Source organism: Vicia villosa, linkage group LG4 (genome assembly GCF_029867415.1).
Source record: "Vicia villosa cultivar HV-30 ecotype Madison, WI linkage group LG4, Vvil1.0, whole genome shotgun sequence".
NCBI classification, from domain to species: Eukaryota; Viridiplantae; Streptophyta; class Magnoliopsida; order Fabales; family Fabaceae; genus Vicia; species Vicia villosa.
The window spans coordinates 196703280-196717712 of record NC_081183.1 but is presented as its reverse complement, the minus strand read 5'-3'; the positions used below and the strand labels follow the sequence as shown (position 1 = coordinate 196717712).

Genomic DNA, 14433 nt, shown 5'->3' with positions numbered 1-14433 from the left:
TATGGGTACCTCAATACCTGTACTCATTTACCCGCGTTTGTAGTAAAATAAAATTGATTAATTACAAAATATCATATAATTTTAAAATTTTCAACAATATTAAAAATAAATCGTGGATGTTATTATTGAGTTGAGAAATAAATAAACACTTTTATTAAAATATGTAATAGTTTAATAGCGATATATTTTTTTAAAAATAGATAAACATGCATTTTTATATACTAACGTAAATGATATTAAATAAATATGTAGCGCGGATATGGAGCGGGGTGGATAGTAAGATACTCGTGTCTGCACCCATATCTGCTTATTTTAATGGGTAATTACCGTACCCGTACTTGTATCCATTTTGTGGGTTTTTACCCTATCCGTTATGGACATTTTTTGCGGGTATCCATAGAATATGGGTCCTATTGTCATTCCTAGAATCTCGCCTATATATACACAGGGTAACGTATATTTAACCCTTAAAATAATTTATAATTTATTAGTGAAACGAAAACGAAATTAATAAACACTTTGAATGAGCTATTCTCATCAACTACCGTGTTTGCTGCATTTAGCTATTCTGTGAATCCATAAAACCCAAATATGAGTTACATGATTAACTTTAAATTTGACATTCATTAAGGCTATGTTTGTGAGTTTGGAGGGGAAGGGAGAGGAAGGCTTTTGAAAACGAAATTTTAAAAAATATAGAAAAATATTTAATATTTTTTGAAAAAATGATTTTGTTTAGAATGATTAAAAAGTCATTATCATTACTAAATTTTTAATTTTTCTAATAGTATAACAACCTAAAAGATATTTAGAAAATTTATCTAAACGCTCCAAAACCCTTCAAAACTCCCCTTCAATACAATTTTTGAGTTCCTCTATTTTATGAGGTTTTTGGTGTTATGAATAAAATCAAACCCTCCAAAACCCTCCTACCCAAATTTTTTTTATTCTTTTGACTCAATTATTTCTATTTTCCAAAGCCCTCTCCTCCCTTTCTTCCAAATTTGCAAACAAAGCCTAAAGGTCCAAGATTAATTTAATTAGTTTAAGATTTAATTTTGTTAAAAAATTATGATTTGCTAATCATGGAGATGGGCAATATCATATAATAACAACTTTAATCAACACAATCAATAAGGAGTGCAATGAAAGTTCAAATTACTAAGACATAATTTAGCACTCAAACCTAAAGTTACACAAAATTAGAAACTTTCAACTTCGTATACAATCATTGCGGCAAATAGATATTTATTGATTTGAATGAGAATTTCTTTTACTGCCATGTGTGCTAACCATACACTATATCTTTTCTATTTTTGTCAAAATTATGTGCCCATATCTTACACACAAAACAAGCGTGTTCGTTATCTATTAACCGTAGTCCATAATAGTAGTGCAGGAAAGATAACATTTGGATATTTACTTATCCATAATATTGGAAGGAGCTACGTATGAGAAACCACAACGTGTCAGGTTCCAATAACTTGCGCGCTAAGCTATTATATATCTATTTTTGTGGCCATAACTCCATTTCTTTCTCTTTTCTTTCTTAATTAACTTCTCCCTAAGCTACACCTATAGATACACAACACGTGAACACCCAACCTCAAACATTCTCTATATATATTCTTCATACTAAATTCTTCTTCTAGTTTTAATATTAATTGGAGTCCAAGCAGATACAACATTTTTCTACATGACATGTACTAGATGGCTTTGTTCTTTTCAAAGATCAGGTTAGTTTATAGATTCAACTCACATCTTCTTTCCTTCATTATCTAGCCAATGATAATATTGAAGTTCATTATTCTGTGCAAATTAATTAATCAGGTAGATCGCGAAAAGAATGCGTCGAGGAAGATAGCTTGTGTAAGAAGCCAAACGTAAATGAAGAATACCTCCAAACATTTAGAACAAATTCTTATATGGAAATATGTAACAAAGCACAAGCTAGCAACAGATCAAGACTCTCTTCTTCTTGTTCAACATCTTCTCTTCCTATATGCATGAATCTAACCGAGTCTTTGCTTGAACCCCGACAAGAAATAATAACCAACATGACACAAAATTTTAAGGTTCATCATCTTATAGTTGATTACTTCAATGCTAGCTTAGATGCATGTCGTTGTTGTGACATAATCCTTGAAGGAATCCACTCAACAAGACTTTCTTATACAAGAATCACACGAGTTGTTACGCTAAGTAAAAACGTGCTTAATGAATTCAATGATAGCACCAATGGAAAAACCAAGAAGGATATACACAAAGAGGTTGCTTCATTTTCATCAAAACTACAAAACAACCGTTTGTCGGTTATAAGTACAATGCAGTTCCGTGACAATCACGATAGGTTCATTGAACTTCTTCAAAGACTAACATCAAAGAGGGAAAAAATCAAAAGAAAATTAGCATTGATTAGGGTATGCAAGAAAGTTGGAGGAATTGCTCTTGTTACTTCACATGGTGCAATTCTTAATGCCGCTGCGAAAGGGGTATTTATAATGATTAATGATTTGGATACTATGAGTAGGATGGTGAAGAGGGTGAATGATGAGGTGGAACATAAGAAAATGGTTGCTGATGTTTGTGTGAAGAATGTTGGAAGTAAATGTGAAATATTGAAGCAGGTTATGAATGAGTTTAGTGATTATGAGAGTAGGTTTTTGGAGCAATTGGAAGAACTTGAAGAACATGTATACTTGTGCTTTCTCACTGTAAACAAATCAAGAAGACTTGTTATGCAACAAATTATATAAAGAAATAAATATATCGAAGTCGTGGCTTTGATACATGTTTGTTTTGTTTCAATTCTTTTTTTCGTTTAATTTCTTCATTTCTTCTATGCCCTACAACATCAACTTGAATTCTCTATCATAAGAGATTCTACATATTCAATTAGTGATCACATTCACATACGAGGAATCAGGATCAAATAGTTCAGATTTTAAATTCGAATTTTTATATTTAAAAGAAGTTAAAATCTACAATAAAATATGAATCATGAAGAATCAGTTATGGGAACCAATCGTTAGTTGGTCCAGTGGTGATTGACGCTGGACTTGGTAGGGAGAACCACGGTTCGATCCCCCGCAACTGCGATCGGAAGGGATCAAATAGTTCAGATTCTAAATTCAATTTTTTTTTTTTATATTTAAAAGAAGTTAAATCTACAATATAATACGAATTGTTAAGAATCCGTTAGCAATCAAATTTTTTTTAATAAGCTAGGAATATATTGAATTGAGAACTAAAAATTCTCGAAACCGATTACAAGAATCCAAAATTACAAATCAATTGAACTACGACAGAAAGAATACGGGATCCTTGCAAAACTCGTAGAAATTACAATTGGGATATGTAATATTACCAACAAAATACCACCGCCAAATCAATGCCTTAATCCTCCAAATCGTATCATAAACATTCCACTCGTCACCCCTAAAGATAATACCGTTATGCAACAACCATATACTCCAACAAGTTGCCGCCCAAAAAACACTTTCCTTTCTTTTCTTCATCTTATTGCCTTTGCAAAGGGTGAACCAATCCATGAAACTGTCTTTCATTCCTGCACTATTCCCACATGATAAATCAACCCACTCCGCCACCTCCCTCCAAATTAACCTCGCCACACAACAATTGATCATCAGATGATCTAGAGTTTCGCAATCCAAATCGCATGAAACACACTTGCGCGGATTTGGCGAAACCATACCTCTAATTTCAAGGAGATATCTGGTAGGGAGCCTATTAATTAAACACCTCCATCCGAATATCTTAATTTTGAAAGGTACGTCGGTATCCCAATTCAAAATCAATGCGTCATCAAACTCAACGAAAGGGCCAAACGGAATGAAAGCTGAAACATACCTGTTATACAAGGAGCGAACCGAGAATCTGTTGTTATTCTCCAACTCCCACACGGGCTGATCCGACAGCTGCCTCGACATCACCACATCTTGCAAAACCCTACGCAATGCTTGAATCTCATCCCTCACCGCAGGTAGCACACCCAACGACATTGGTATACCAAAATCTGACCATTCCCAATCGCCATCACCCCTTCATCCACCGAGAGCAGCCACCGCCACGTGCTTCAAACCGGAAATCGCATACAGGCCAGGAAAAGCCTCTTTCAGGGACCTATCCGTAATCCACTTTGCTTGCCAAAATGCTGTCGAGAAACCTTTTCCTATTACAAACCTACACCCTTCGACAAAAAAATCACCGCTTCCAAATTTAACAATTGAAAGCAAATCTAGCAATCAATTAATATTGATTGGGATTCAATTAGTCTTGTAATTATGTTACTTCATATTCATATTATGTACAACCATATTTACGGATAAATATATACAACATGTGTTATCATATTTGACACACAGAAACACAACTACAACATAGTATCCAGAACTAATTGACCCACAGTCTTCCACTAACGAAAAATCATGCTCCAATTAGATCAACCCATATTTCACTGTGTTTGCACGCTTTTTAGGTCACCAACTCTCATGGGAGGTCATTGTGCCACCGATTCTGTAAGTTTCACCAAAAATGTTACTTTTTCGTTTGCTGATTACAATGAGTTCCTTCAAGTCAAAGAAGCCCATCAACCATCATCTTCTCCCATTGTTGCTCGGTCTGGTAATCTTGTAGCCTTTATCACTACATCCTCCCTTGGTCCTTGGGTCCTCGACTCAAGTGCCTATGATCATATAATTAGTAATAAATCTCTTTTATCTCACTTGTCTTATTCTGATTCTTTACTTTCTGTCACTGTGGTGGATGGATCTAAAATCAATGTTAAAGACCTTGGTCAGACACACACATTTCAAAAAATTTCTTTAGATTTGATGCTCTATATTTCTGGCTGTCCTTTTAATCTAATTTTTGTTAACTCACGTGTACCCTTGATTGTTCAGTCCTCTTTATGATAATTCTGTTTATGTTCAAGATCGACATAAAGGACGAACGATTGGAACAGGGACTGGGTTTTAAGGATTATATCATCTATCTCCACATGTGGTATGAGCTTCTATTGCTTCTTAAATACTTACCATCAACGCTTGCTTCACCCTAGACTTAATAAAATGTGCCCTTTAGTTCCTAGCGTGTCTAAGCTTTTTCCATTTGAGTGTCATTCGTGTCAATTAGACAAACATACTTGTCATACCTATAGTCAAAGAGAAAATAAAAGGGTTGTATCACATTTTGCTTTAGTTTATTCTAATCACTGTTTAGTAGCCAAAGGATACACACAGATATTTGGTCTTGATTATGGTGACACTTCTTCTCCAGTGGCCCCGATTAGTTCGGTCCACCTCTTTCTTGCAATGGGTTCTATTCATCATTAGCCATTTCATCAGTTAGACATTAAAATTCCTTTTTACATGGAAAATTAGAGGTGGAAGTTTATATGGATCAACCTTCAGGTTTTACTGATCCTGCCAATTCTAGACTTGTTTGTCGGCTTCGTCGTTCTCTTTATGGGATGAATAGTCCCCACGTGCTTGGTTTGGTCGCTTCAGCTATGCATTGATACATTTTAGTATGACTAGAAGTGAAGTAGATCACTTTATTTTCTTCTTTTGTTCCTCCACCGATCTGCGTGTCTTTCTTGTGGTCTACGTTAATGACATTGTTATCACCGGAGATGATACAAAGGGTATCCAGCATCTCAAAACACATCTTTTCAAAAAAAATTCAAACAAAATACTTGGACCCACTCAAATACTTCTAAGGTGTTGAAGTTGCCAAATTCTCATCAGGTATTGCAATCAACCAACGCAAGTATGCATTAGACATTCTCAGTGAAAATGGTATGCTTGTTTGTCGTCCTATTAATACTCCTATGGATCCTAACGTCAAGCTTCTTCTGGGTCAGGGAGAGCCATTGAAAGACTCAGGAAAATATTGACGTTTTGTGGTTATACTTAATTATCTTACAGTCACATGACCAGATATTACATTTGTAGTAAGCATTGGGAGTCAATTTCTGAACGCTCCTTGTGATAGTCATTAGGGTGCAGTTATTGGAATTTTTAGATATATAAAGAATGCACCCGGAAGAGGACTATTATATGAAGATAAGACACTACTACAAATAATTCTTCTAACGTCATACGCGAAATGCATTTTACCTCGGCAATATAAGCGATGTAAATAAGGTCGTCCTAAAAAGTAAAGCCTTATCACCTCAGCATTTAAAACACCGAGGTAAAAGTTTATTAGTGCATGGGTTCGAACCCCCTAATTTCTGCACTTTTATTATTTACAAAACTAGTGACTTTTTTTATCTCGGTTTATCAAGAAAATCGAGGGGTCATTAGTTTTTTTTTTAATAAAACTTGTTACAGCGTTTACCCATAATATTACATTTTTTAATAAAACTCGTTACAATGTTTATTCAGAATATTACATTAATTGTCCATGAAAATCATATGTTGGATCTTCAATTTCTTGATATTCTAGACAATATCAAATACTAGGAAACTTTTTTCTCAAAACCAAAAAAAGATTAGATAAATTAATTTTCCGGAAGATCTAGATTTTAGATCTTCAAATTATATAATTTTAGGGTAGATCAAATGCTGGGTGCAAGGATGTTTTCAATCGCTTTTGTATGCATTTGCTTATGATATGAACAAACAAAGGGTAAGTCAGAAAAAGGGTTAGATAAATAAATAAATTTTTTGCTCAAATAAATATTTAAGAACACATACCTTAAACCCAAATAATTTTCTGTTCTTACAATCTATAATAGATATCTCTTCATGGCAAACACTCTTGCAAAACCTTAAACTCTTCATGATGATACTTGCTTGAGAGGCATAATTCTTGATATTCATAATGCAATCCATGATAGAGAACTTCTTTATAAATGAAGTTATTTATGTTTCACGCGGATCACTAATGGTAATGTCTAGTGGTGGAGGCTTGGGTCTTGAGAGTGTGCTCCTCTTAAAGTCATGGGTTCGAATCCATGTGCTAACAATTCTTGTGTTTGGTCAGTCCATATAGAGTTCTGTTCTGCTTTTAAACGGAATCCCCGCTAATGGACAGTAGGATTGGTCCTCTTGAATTAGTCGGTCGCAAAGCCGAATAACAAGATTTAAAAATTAAAATAATGTGATATACATAATTTTTTTTAAAATTCTAAGAAATACTATTATTAAAGAAGAGTGTAATTAAGAGAGAGAATGAAAAAAGAAGACTAATAAAATTTACAGCATTTCATTCTAAATAACTTAACCCATACAAGTAGGTAGGTAACCGTGTTTTAATTGTTCAACCACATTCATTAGAACAGCTACTCCAAATGTTTACATATTTGATTTTTTTTTTTTTTTTAAGTAACCACTTTCCATAATAGATATTTGATGGTAAACAATCCTAGTAATCCATGAAATCAGGTAGCATAACTAATCTTATTAAAATAAACTAATCAAAAATCTTATTTGAAATAAAAAAAATAGAAAAAGTGGGGCTAATTTTTGAACAGCCTCACAAGACCAAACAACACAATCTCAAAATAGCTACCATCCATTTATCATTTTCCCAAATAAAGGGATTAGACATCTTTGGTGGTAGCAAAAGCGTCGGCAATGTCAATGACAAAACGGTAGCGAACATCATTCTTGACAAGACGAGCAAAAGCCTCATTGATTGTATCAGCTTTTATTAACTCAATGTCACATGTGATATTCAGTTTTCCACAAACGTCCAACATTTCTTGTGTCTCTTTTATTCCTCCAATGATCCCACCTTTTATGGATCTCTTCCCTATAATGTGTTAATAACAATAAACCATCATTAACAAGTAACAACAACATCTTGCATTTATTAAATGATATAGGCCTAGAATTAGGATTTCTTTCATTTGACAATTTAACACATTCGCGCAATAAGCCCATCCATGAACGTTTGATCAATATCAAACCGAACACATTTGAAATTAAATGTATGAACCGGATGAATATGTAAAATTTCTAATCCAATTTCTAATCATTAAAATAAACTTTACCAAATATCAATGGAAAAGCAGGCAATTGTAGTGGCTTGTCGGGTGCGCCCACGAGAAATAGGGTTCCAGTTACTTTGAGTAATTCTAAGATAGGCAGTAGAGCATGATCTGCTGATACAGTGTCCAGAATGAAATCTAAACTTCTCTTTGCAGCCTATATAAAAAAAAATAGACTGCATTCATACCAAGTACCTTTATAATCAAATATCTTTACAACTATCAACTAAATAACACTACAATTTATATTTATGTGCTAAATATCATAAATTATATTTTGGACCACATAAAAAGTGTGACATATATAGTAGTAACAATCATATCCATATACTCCATACACATAATTTTAAAATATATAGTATTAAACTCTGACATCTACACATGCTAGATATCAGACATAATTTTATTCAGAGATAATATTACCAACCTGCAATTGGTCAGGGTTAGTGCTGATTATGAAATCATCAGCTCCCAAACGCTCCTTAGCTTCAGCTTCTTTGGAAGGAGAAGTGCTTATAACAGTAACATGGTGACCAAAAGCTTTACCAAATTTAACAGCCATGTGACCAAGTCCTCCCAAACCAACCACACCAATTCTTTTCCCAGGTGTTGATACCAAATTGTGGTCTTTCAAAGGACTAAACACTGTTATTCCAGCACACAGTAACGGTGCTGCTGCATCCATTGGTAAGCTCTCTGGAATGTGCACTACATATCTTCACATCAAATTTTCACAATCTTTAGTAAATGTAAAATTTCATATTAATTATTTTTAAATAACTGTCATTTAAAAAAAAATAATAATTGTTAAGTAGCAGACATTTTTGACCCTGTCTATTTTTTATTTGTTTAAAATAAAATTGTAATTAAAAAATGGAGCATAAATAGAATAAGGAAAGATTCGGAATCTGTCTCTATTAAAAGACCATTTATTAATTTTTATTGTTTTTATTTTTATTCAGCTAGTGAATAGTATTAAAGAAAAAATTGGGCTTAGGCCCTCCCTTTTACCAAAAAAAAAAAAAAGAAAATGTGATGTGACTACTCAATAAATCACAATAATATATCTCAGGCATCTTCAACAACCACCGCGCTGGACTTAAAACTATGTTATCCTCTGTTCTATTCCATTCCTCTTTTTATTTCATTTTAAGAAATTCTCGAATATTCTAATTTAATAATAACTATATTTATTAGACTGATATTTAAAAGCTATTAATAGAAAAATACCTGTAATCTACCACCAACATCTGTGAGTAGCCACCATAGGTAATGCTACCATCCCAGAAAATTCCATTGTAAACAAACTGCAATTTTTCACAGTAATTTTCTTGATCTGTTTTGCAAAACTCACAATCCAAACATGAAGCAGCCAAACACCCCACACCAACTCTCTCTCCTTCTTTGAATCCTGATACATCCCTCCCAACCTTAGTGATAACCCCTGTTATCTCATGCCTATACATACATACAATCAACATATAAGTCAACTGGTCAATATCGATATTGCTAGACTGAAAGTCTTTTTTTTTTAACCATAGCTGTGTGTGAGTTTATAGTGATTATTATTATGTAGCAAAGAAATATATAGTTACCCGGGAACAACGGGGTACATAGTAATGCCCCAATCATCTTTAGCATGATGAATATCAGTGTGACAAATTCCACAATACAAAATCTTGATAGTTACATCAGTAACACCGTTCTCTCTGCATTTTAGCAAATTACAAAATTATTAATATCGGAGAAATATTAATGCATGAGTATAGATGAGAATCCGTGACATTTCATTTATTCATCTTTAAAAGATGAAATACTGTATACCAAAAAAAGATTATTACCTTCTTTTGAAGGTGTATGGGGTAATCTTGCCGAAGAATCATGAGCTGCCCAACCAGAAACAGTTTGTGTGTGATTAGGTGTTGTTTGAGCCATATTGATAAGAATGAGAAACAGTTGAAATATGAATGAAATGAAATAAAGGCAAAAGGGTTGTTGGTTGAAATTGGATTGGAAACTTCACATTTATAGAGGAAGGAAATAACTAGTGTGTGTTTGGTGTGATTTTTTATTTTTAAAAAATAAAATAAAAGTGACTAAGGACACGACTAATTTTAACTTATTTAGATTTTTTTTTATACCATAATTGCTTGAGAAAAAAGAATATACACCGAGATCAAGAGTATAAAATAATTTTATACCATTATATTAAGTGTTAAATTACACTGTTATTTTTAAAAAAATTATATAATATATTGATGAATTTCAATTATATAATAGTATAAAATTATTTTACACGGAGTGAATTTTTTTAACCTCTAACTATTTCTAAATAGTTTTTTTATGTTATAAAAAATGTAATCGAAATAAATTTACTCTATAGGTTTCCTGAATATTCTTCACAACTAAAAAAAGTTACGAATGTATTAATAAAATATACGGTGTACGAAGGATAAGAAAAATAATCATTATAAAATCAATTTATGTCGCATTACCAAACACATATTTGTCCTCATTAAATGTTTTAGTGGTAGATTAATTGCTTTGTCTGTATATACCTAAAATAGTCGTCAAATTAATACTTTTTCCAACTCCATCTCATTCAAATAAGTGCTATATTTAATTCTTTCGTTTTTTTTTTTTTCGAAAATCTTCGATCTAAGAAATTTACAGACATTAGTAAAAAAAGGAATTTAGAGACATATTTAGGAAATAATATATAGAATTAAAATAAGTATTATTCCTATAAAATAAGTAAAAAAATTTCAAGAGAATTTCTTTATTGACCCCGTATGGGGTGACTCCTAGCGAAATTCTCAATTTGCTCCTACTTCGGAGATGTATCTCCGAAGCATTTTTTTTTATAGATTTTTTTAGACTTTGGAAGTGCACTCCCGGAATCTCCCAAAAATTGGTGTTTTCGGAGATGCATTTTCGAAATGCATGAAATACATTGTTTTTAACATTCAGCTATTATTTCAGAAGTACATTTCTGAAATAATGTGTTCATATACCATTTTCCCTCCTTCATTATTTCATCATTTTTCTCCAAAACTTCCATCAATATCAATCCATTTTTTGTCTCAAAATCAAGTTTCAAACCGTTGATCACGTTAAAGGGAGCATAGAAAGCTACAATTTGAGGTAAACATCTCTCATTTCATCCCCTATTTCACCTCTGTTTATGCATAATCCGGAAGTTCATTTCCGAAATATACATGTTTTTGGACTTATTTCGGAAGTTCATTTCCGAAACATCCACTGAATGTAGGATAAGGTTTGTTGGGCCATTATTACTCCAATAAGTCTATAAATACAACACAATCTTTTTCATCCTCATCACACCACAAAACACCAATGACACAAACCTACCCCCACCTAGCATTTGTCTACTTCACCAATGGCTACTCGATGCCGTTCCAATTCCGCTTCTCGCGCGACACGCCGATTGCGGAATTGATAACGACGCTCTTCATGCTATTACAATATCCGGAAAATCGGAAGGTTGTCAAGCTTGAGTACCGCTCGCCATCGCTAAACGACAAGGGAGACGTTTAATTCACCCCATTCAAGGTCAAGAACGACGAAGATTTAGGGGTTTTGTGGACAACTTTCGACCGATTTTCTTCGAAGGGTCCGATCGAGTTGGATGCGAAACTTCAAAGATCGAAGGCCGACGTTATCAAAATGTTGACTCATCTTCACCTACCCGTGTTTAACAATATGTAACTTTAATTTTATGTAATGTGATCTTTGTAATCTTCACCCTTTAAATAAATCGAATCGTTGTTGTTTGTTATTTTTCTTTTGTATCAGACCTTATTTCGGAAGTACATTTCCGAATTCTTCCAAGGGGAGTGAATTCGGAGATGCACTTCCGAATTCACCTATTTTTTTGAAAAAAAAGCATTATTTCGGATGTACATTTTCGAAATCAGTTTTTTTCATTAAAAAAACATGTTTTCGGAAGTGCATTTCTGAAACCACCTTTTTTCTCATAAAAAAGTGACTTCAGAAATGCATTTCCGAAATTTAGGGACATTTTGGGGTTTTCGCCACGGATGACCAAGATGATAGGGAGGTGGATAAAGAAATTATCTTTTTCCAACTTGATTTTGCTTTAGTTGTTGATATGTGTTTCCTTGCAGGTGGATAAAAATGGAAATGAATAGGGAATAATATAATATTGTTTATACACTTTAATTTTAAAAAACAAAATAAAAATAAAAATTTGTACGAGGATCCGTGACTAGATGGTATAACAGTTTCAATACTTAAGCAGTCAAAATAAAAAAAATCAACTGTATGTCTTATTCGAATGAAGAAACTTAATAAAAGACTTAGCCTAGATTTTCAAGTTGATAGCCTAAATATTCTTTATTATAAGTTTCTTTTTCATTACTTTTCTAGGCCAACAACATCGACCCCCTGTCGACTACTAGGAGGGAAACCCACTCCGTTTAAAATCCTCTTAGCATACGAAGATTTTCATCCTAATGATCGCTAGAGATCTTGACAGCAAATACATCAAACGGCTCTTTGAATTTCATAACTAACAAATAGCAAGTTCGTTATTTCTCTCTCTTTCTCTCTCTTTCTCTCTCTCTCTCTCTCTCTCTCTCTATATATATATATATATATATATATATATATATATATATATATATAAGGCGCTAAACTGAGGTAACAAGTTTCAAATTCAATTTCATTTCATTCATATATCTCATATATTGACTTGAGCGTTTGATAATTAACATTATAGTCACTCCATTGTATCGGAAGAAGTGATTTGCCATCACCATCATTCCTCCTCTCATTTGTGTTTCCAAAATGGAACAATTGTGCTTACAGTGGGAGTCAACTTTTGATTCCTATGATTTCCACAAATGCACACTCGATCCCCAACTTCACAATTCGTGGCTTCTTCCGATCATCATAATGAAAGTGTTTGCAATCGAGCGCGAATATCATTCACATCTTAATTCGTCCAAGCATAATCTCAATTTCATTTCCTCAGATTTCCAGATCTTCAGTTCTTACAATTCTTGGTGATGGCTGGATCTAAGGCTACCAGATCCACTACTACGCACAAAACTGTTGTCTTTTCTCTACCTGCAAGTAATCCATCACCTATTCCTCCACTACAAAACATTGTAGATCCTTAAGCGATTGTTTTGCTACATCTAGATCTAGTCTGACCTTCACAGTTCGCCAAATACGTTCAAGTTCCTTCGATAGGGACTTCTATTCCACCTATGATTACACACCCAGAAATATTACATGGCCCTCACACTCTACAAACTAACATCAACATGCAAGGTGATAAAGAACTGTTGAATAACATGTTTACACTGTTCAACACCAAAATGTACACGCGCTTTAAGTGAGGCTTCAACGCCAAGAAGAAAACCTTCACAATGCTCTTTCACGCGAAAATATTATCCAAGAGGTTTCTTCAAGGAAGATTCGTGTTGTCGTCCCAAAATCAGTCGAGACAAAGAGGGAGGAGGCCATACGGTTGAAAGATCAGCATAAGAGCAAAGCATCAAGAAAAAACTCAATCAAGGATGATGCAGCCAAAACATTCATTATGAGTAAGGATCCTAAAATCCATGGAGAAGCAGTCCACGCTAGGTGAATACGACAGGAAAAAAGATCATGATGAGCATGTGCAAATTGCGAATGGTAAGTTTAATTACTTCAACATCGATGATGTGAGCGTCCAAGTGCAAGTTGTTTGTGTTAAATCTGATCGGGCCGCCCAGTTGTGGTTCAACAGTTTTCTTGAAGGAAACATTTATTCTTGGGTATGATGGGAAAGATCTACAAGTACACCCCCCTGACGATCTATCGTGAGAAAATTTATCAAGACTGTGTAAATACTAAATTTTGGAAAGCAAGAATTTGACATCCTTATTCCTTCAGAGAGACATCTCAGATGGATAAATCAAAATAATATCGATTAAACAAGAGCCATGACCATAACACTGACGATTGCATCCATTTGAAAGATGCCATCAAAGAGCAAGTCAAGAGAGGCCGGCTAGCTGAGTATGTCAAAGGGGAAAGCATGATAGAGAGGAGTCACCTAAGGGTAAATCTCCCTCAAAGACCGCGACAACCTGAATAAGCAGAGAGAGAAAGGAGGCAAGTAAGGGAAAGATCCCTACTTCGCTGCTACAACCTAAGGAGAACCTAGCAAAAACTCCCCATCAAAGGCATTATGTAGGGGAAATTTGCAACAAAAAAAAAAGGCTGTCCAACCCAAGGAAGGAAGCGTGTCAGCAAAAATCCTCGACCGTCCTATATTGGGATTCCAAGATTCATAGAAGATCAGGGGCATTCCCAACGAGGTCTTTCCCCTTGTAATCATTGTTATAGTTGAATAATTGGATGTGTACTAGATCCTCACT

At 33.9% G+C, this 14433-nt stretch overlaps 2 protein-coding genes and 1 pseudogene across 2 annotated transcripts; 1 reads left to right on the top strand and 2 right to left on the bottom strand.

The window, feature by feature from the left end:
- Positions 1-1665: 1665 nt before the first annotated feature.
- LOC131594226 (UPF0496 protein At1g20180-like) lies at positions 1666-2808 on the top strand. The gene is made up of 2 exons (XM_058866309.1): positions 1666-1736; positions 1831-2808. Exons 1-2 carry the CDS (start codon positions 1697-1699, stop codon positions 2754-2756), a joined length of 966 nt encoding a protein of 321 aa, XP_058722292.1. The 5' UTR covers positions 1666-1696; the 3' UTR covers positions 2757-2808.
- Positions 2809-3299: 491 nt separating this feature from the next.
- LOC131598654 (uncharacterized) lies at positions 3300-4022 on the bottom strand. The gene has a single exon (XM_058871235.1). The coding sequence runs from the start codon at positions 4020-4022 to the stop codon at positions 3300-3302; it is 723 nt and encodes a 240-aa protein (XP_058727218.1).
- Positions 4023-7168: 3146 nt separating this feature from the next.
- Positions 7169-9970, bottom strand: LOC131594225 (probable cinnamyl alcohol dehydrogenase 6; annotated as a pseudogene).
- Positions 9971-14433: the final 4463 nt, after the last annotated feature.

What these genes read in the sequence shown, in the direction of transcription:
- LOC131594226 (XM_058866309.1), top strand. Translation starts at nt 1,697, where the DNA reads ATGACATGTACTAGATGGCTTTGTTCTTTTCAAAGATCAG. An exon ending in TTGTTCTTTTCAAAGATCAG is followed by an intron (nt 1,737 to 1,830) that starts GTTAGTTTATAG and finishes TTAATTAATCAG; the next exon opens with GTAGATCGCGAAAAGAATGC.
- LOC131598654 (XM_058871235.1), bottom strand. Translation starts at nt 4,022, where the DNA reads ATGTCGTTGGGTGTGCTACCTGCGGTGAGGGATGAGATTCAAGCATTG.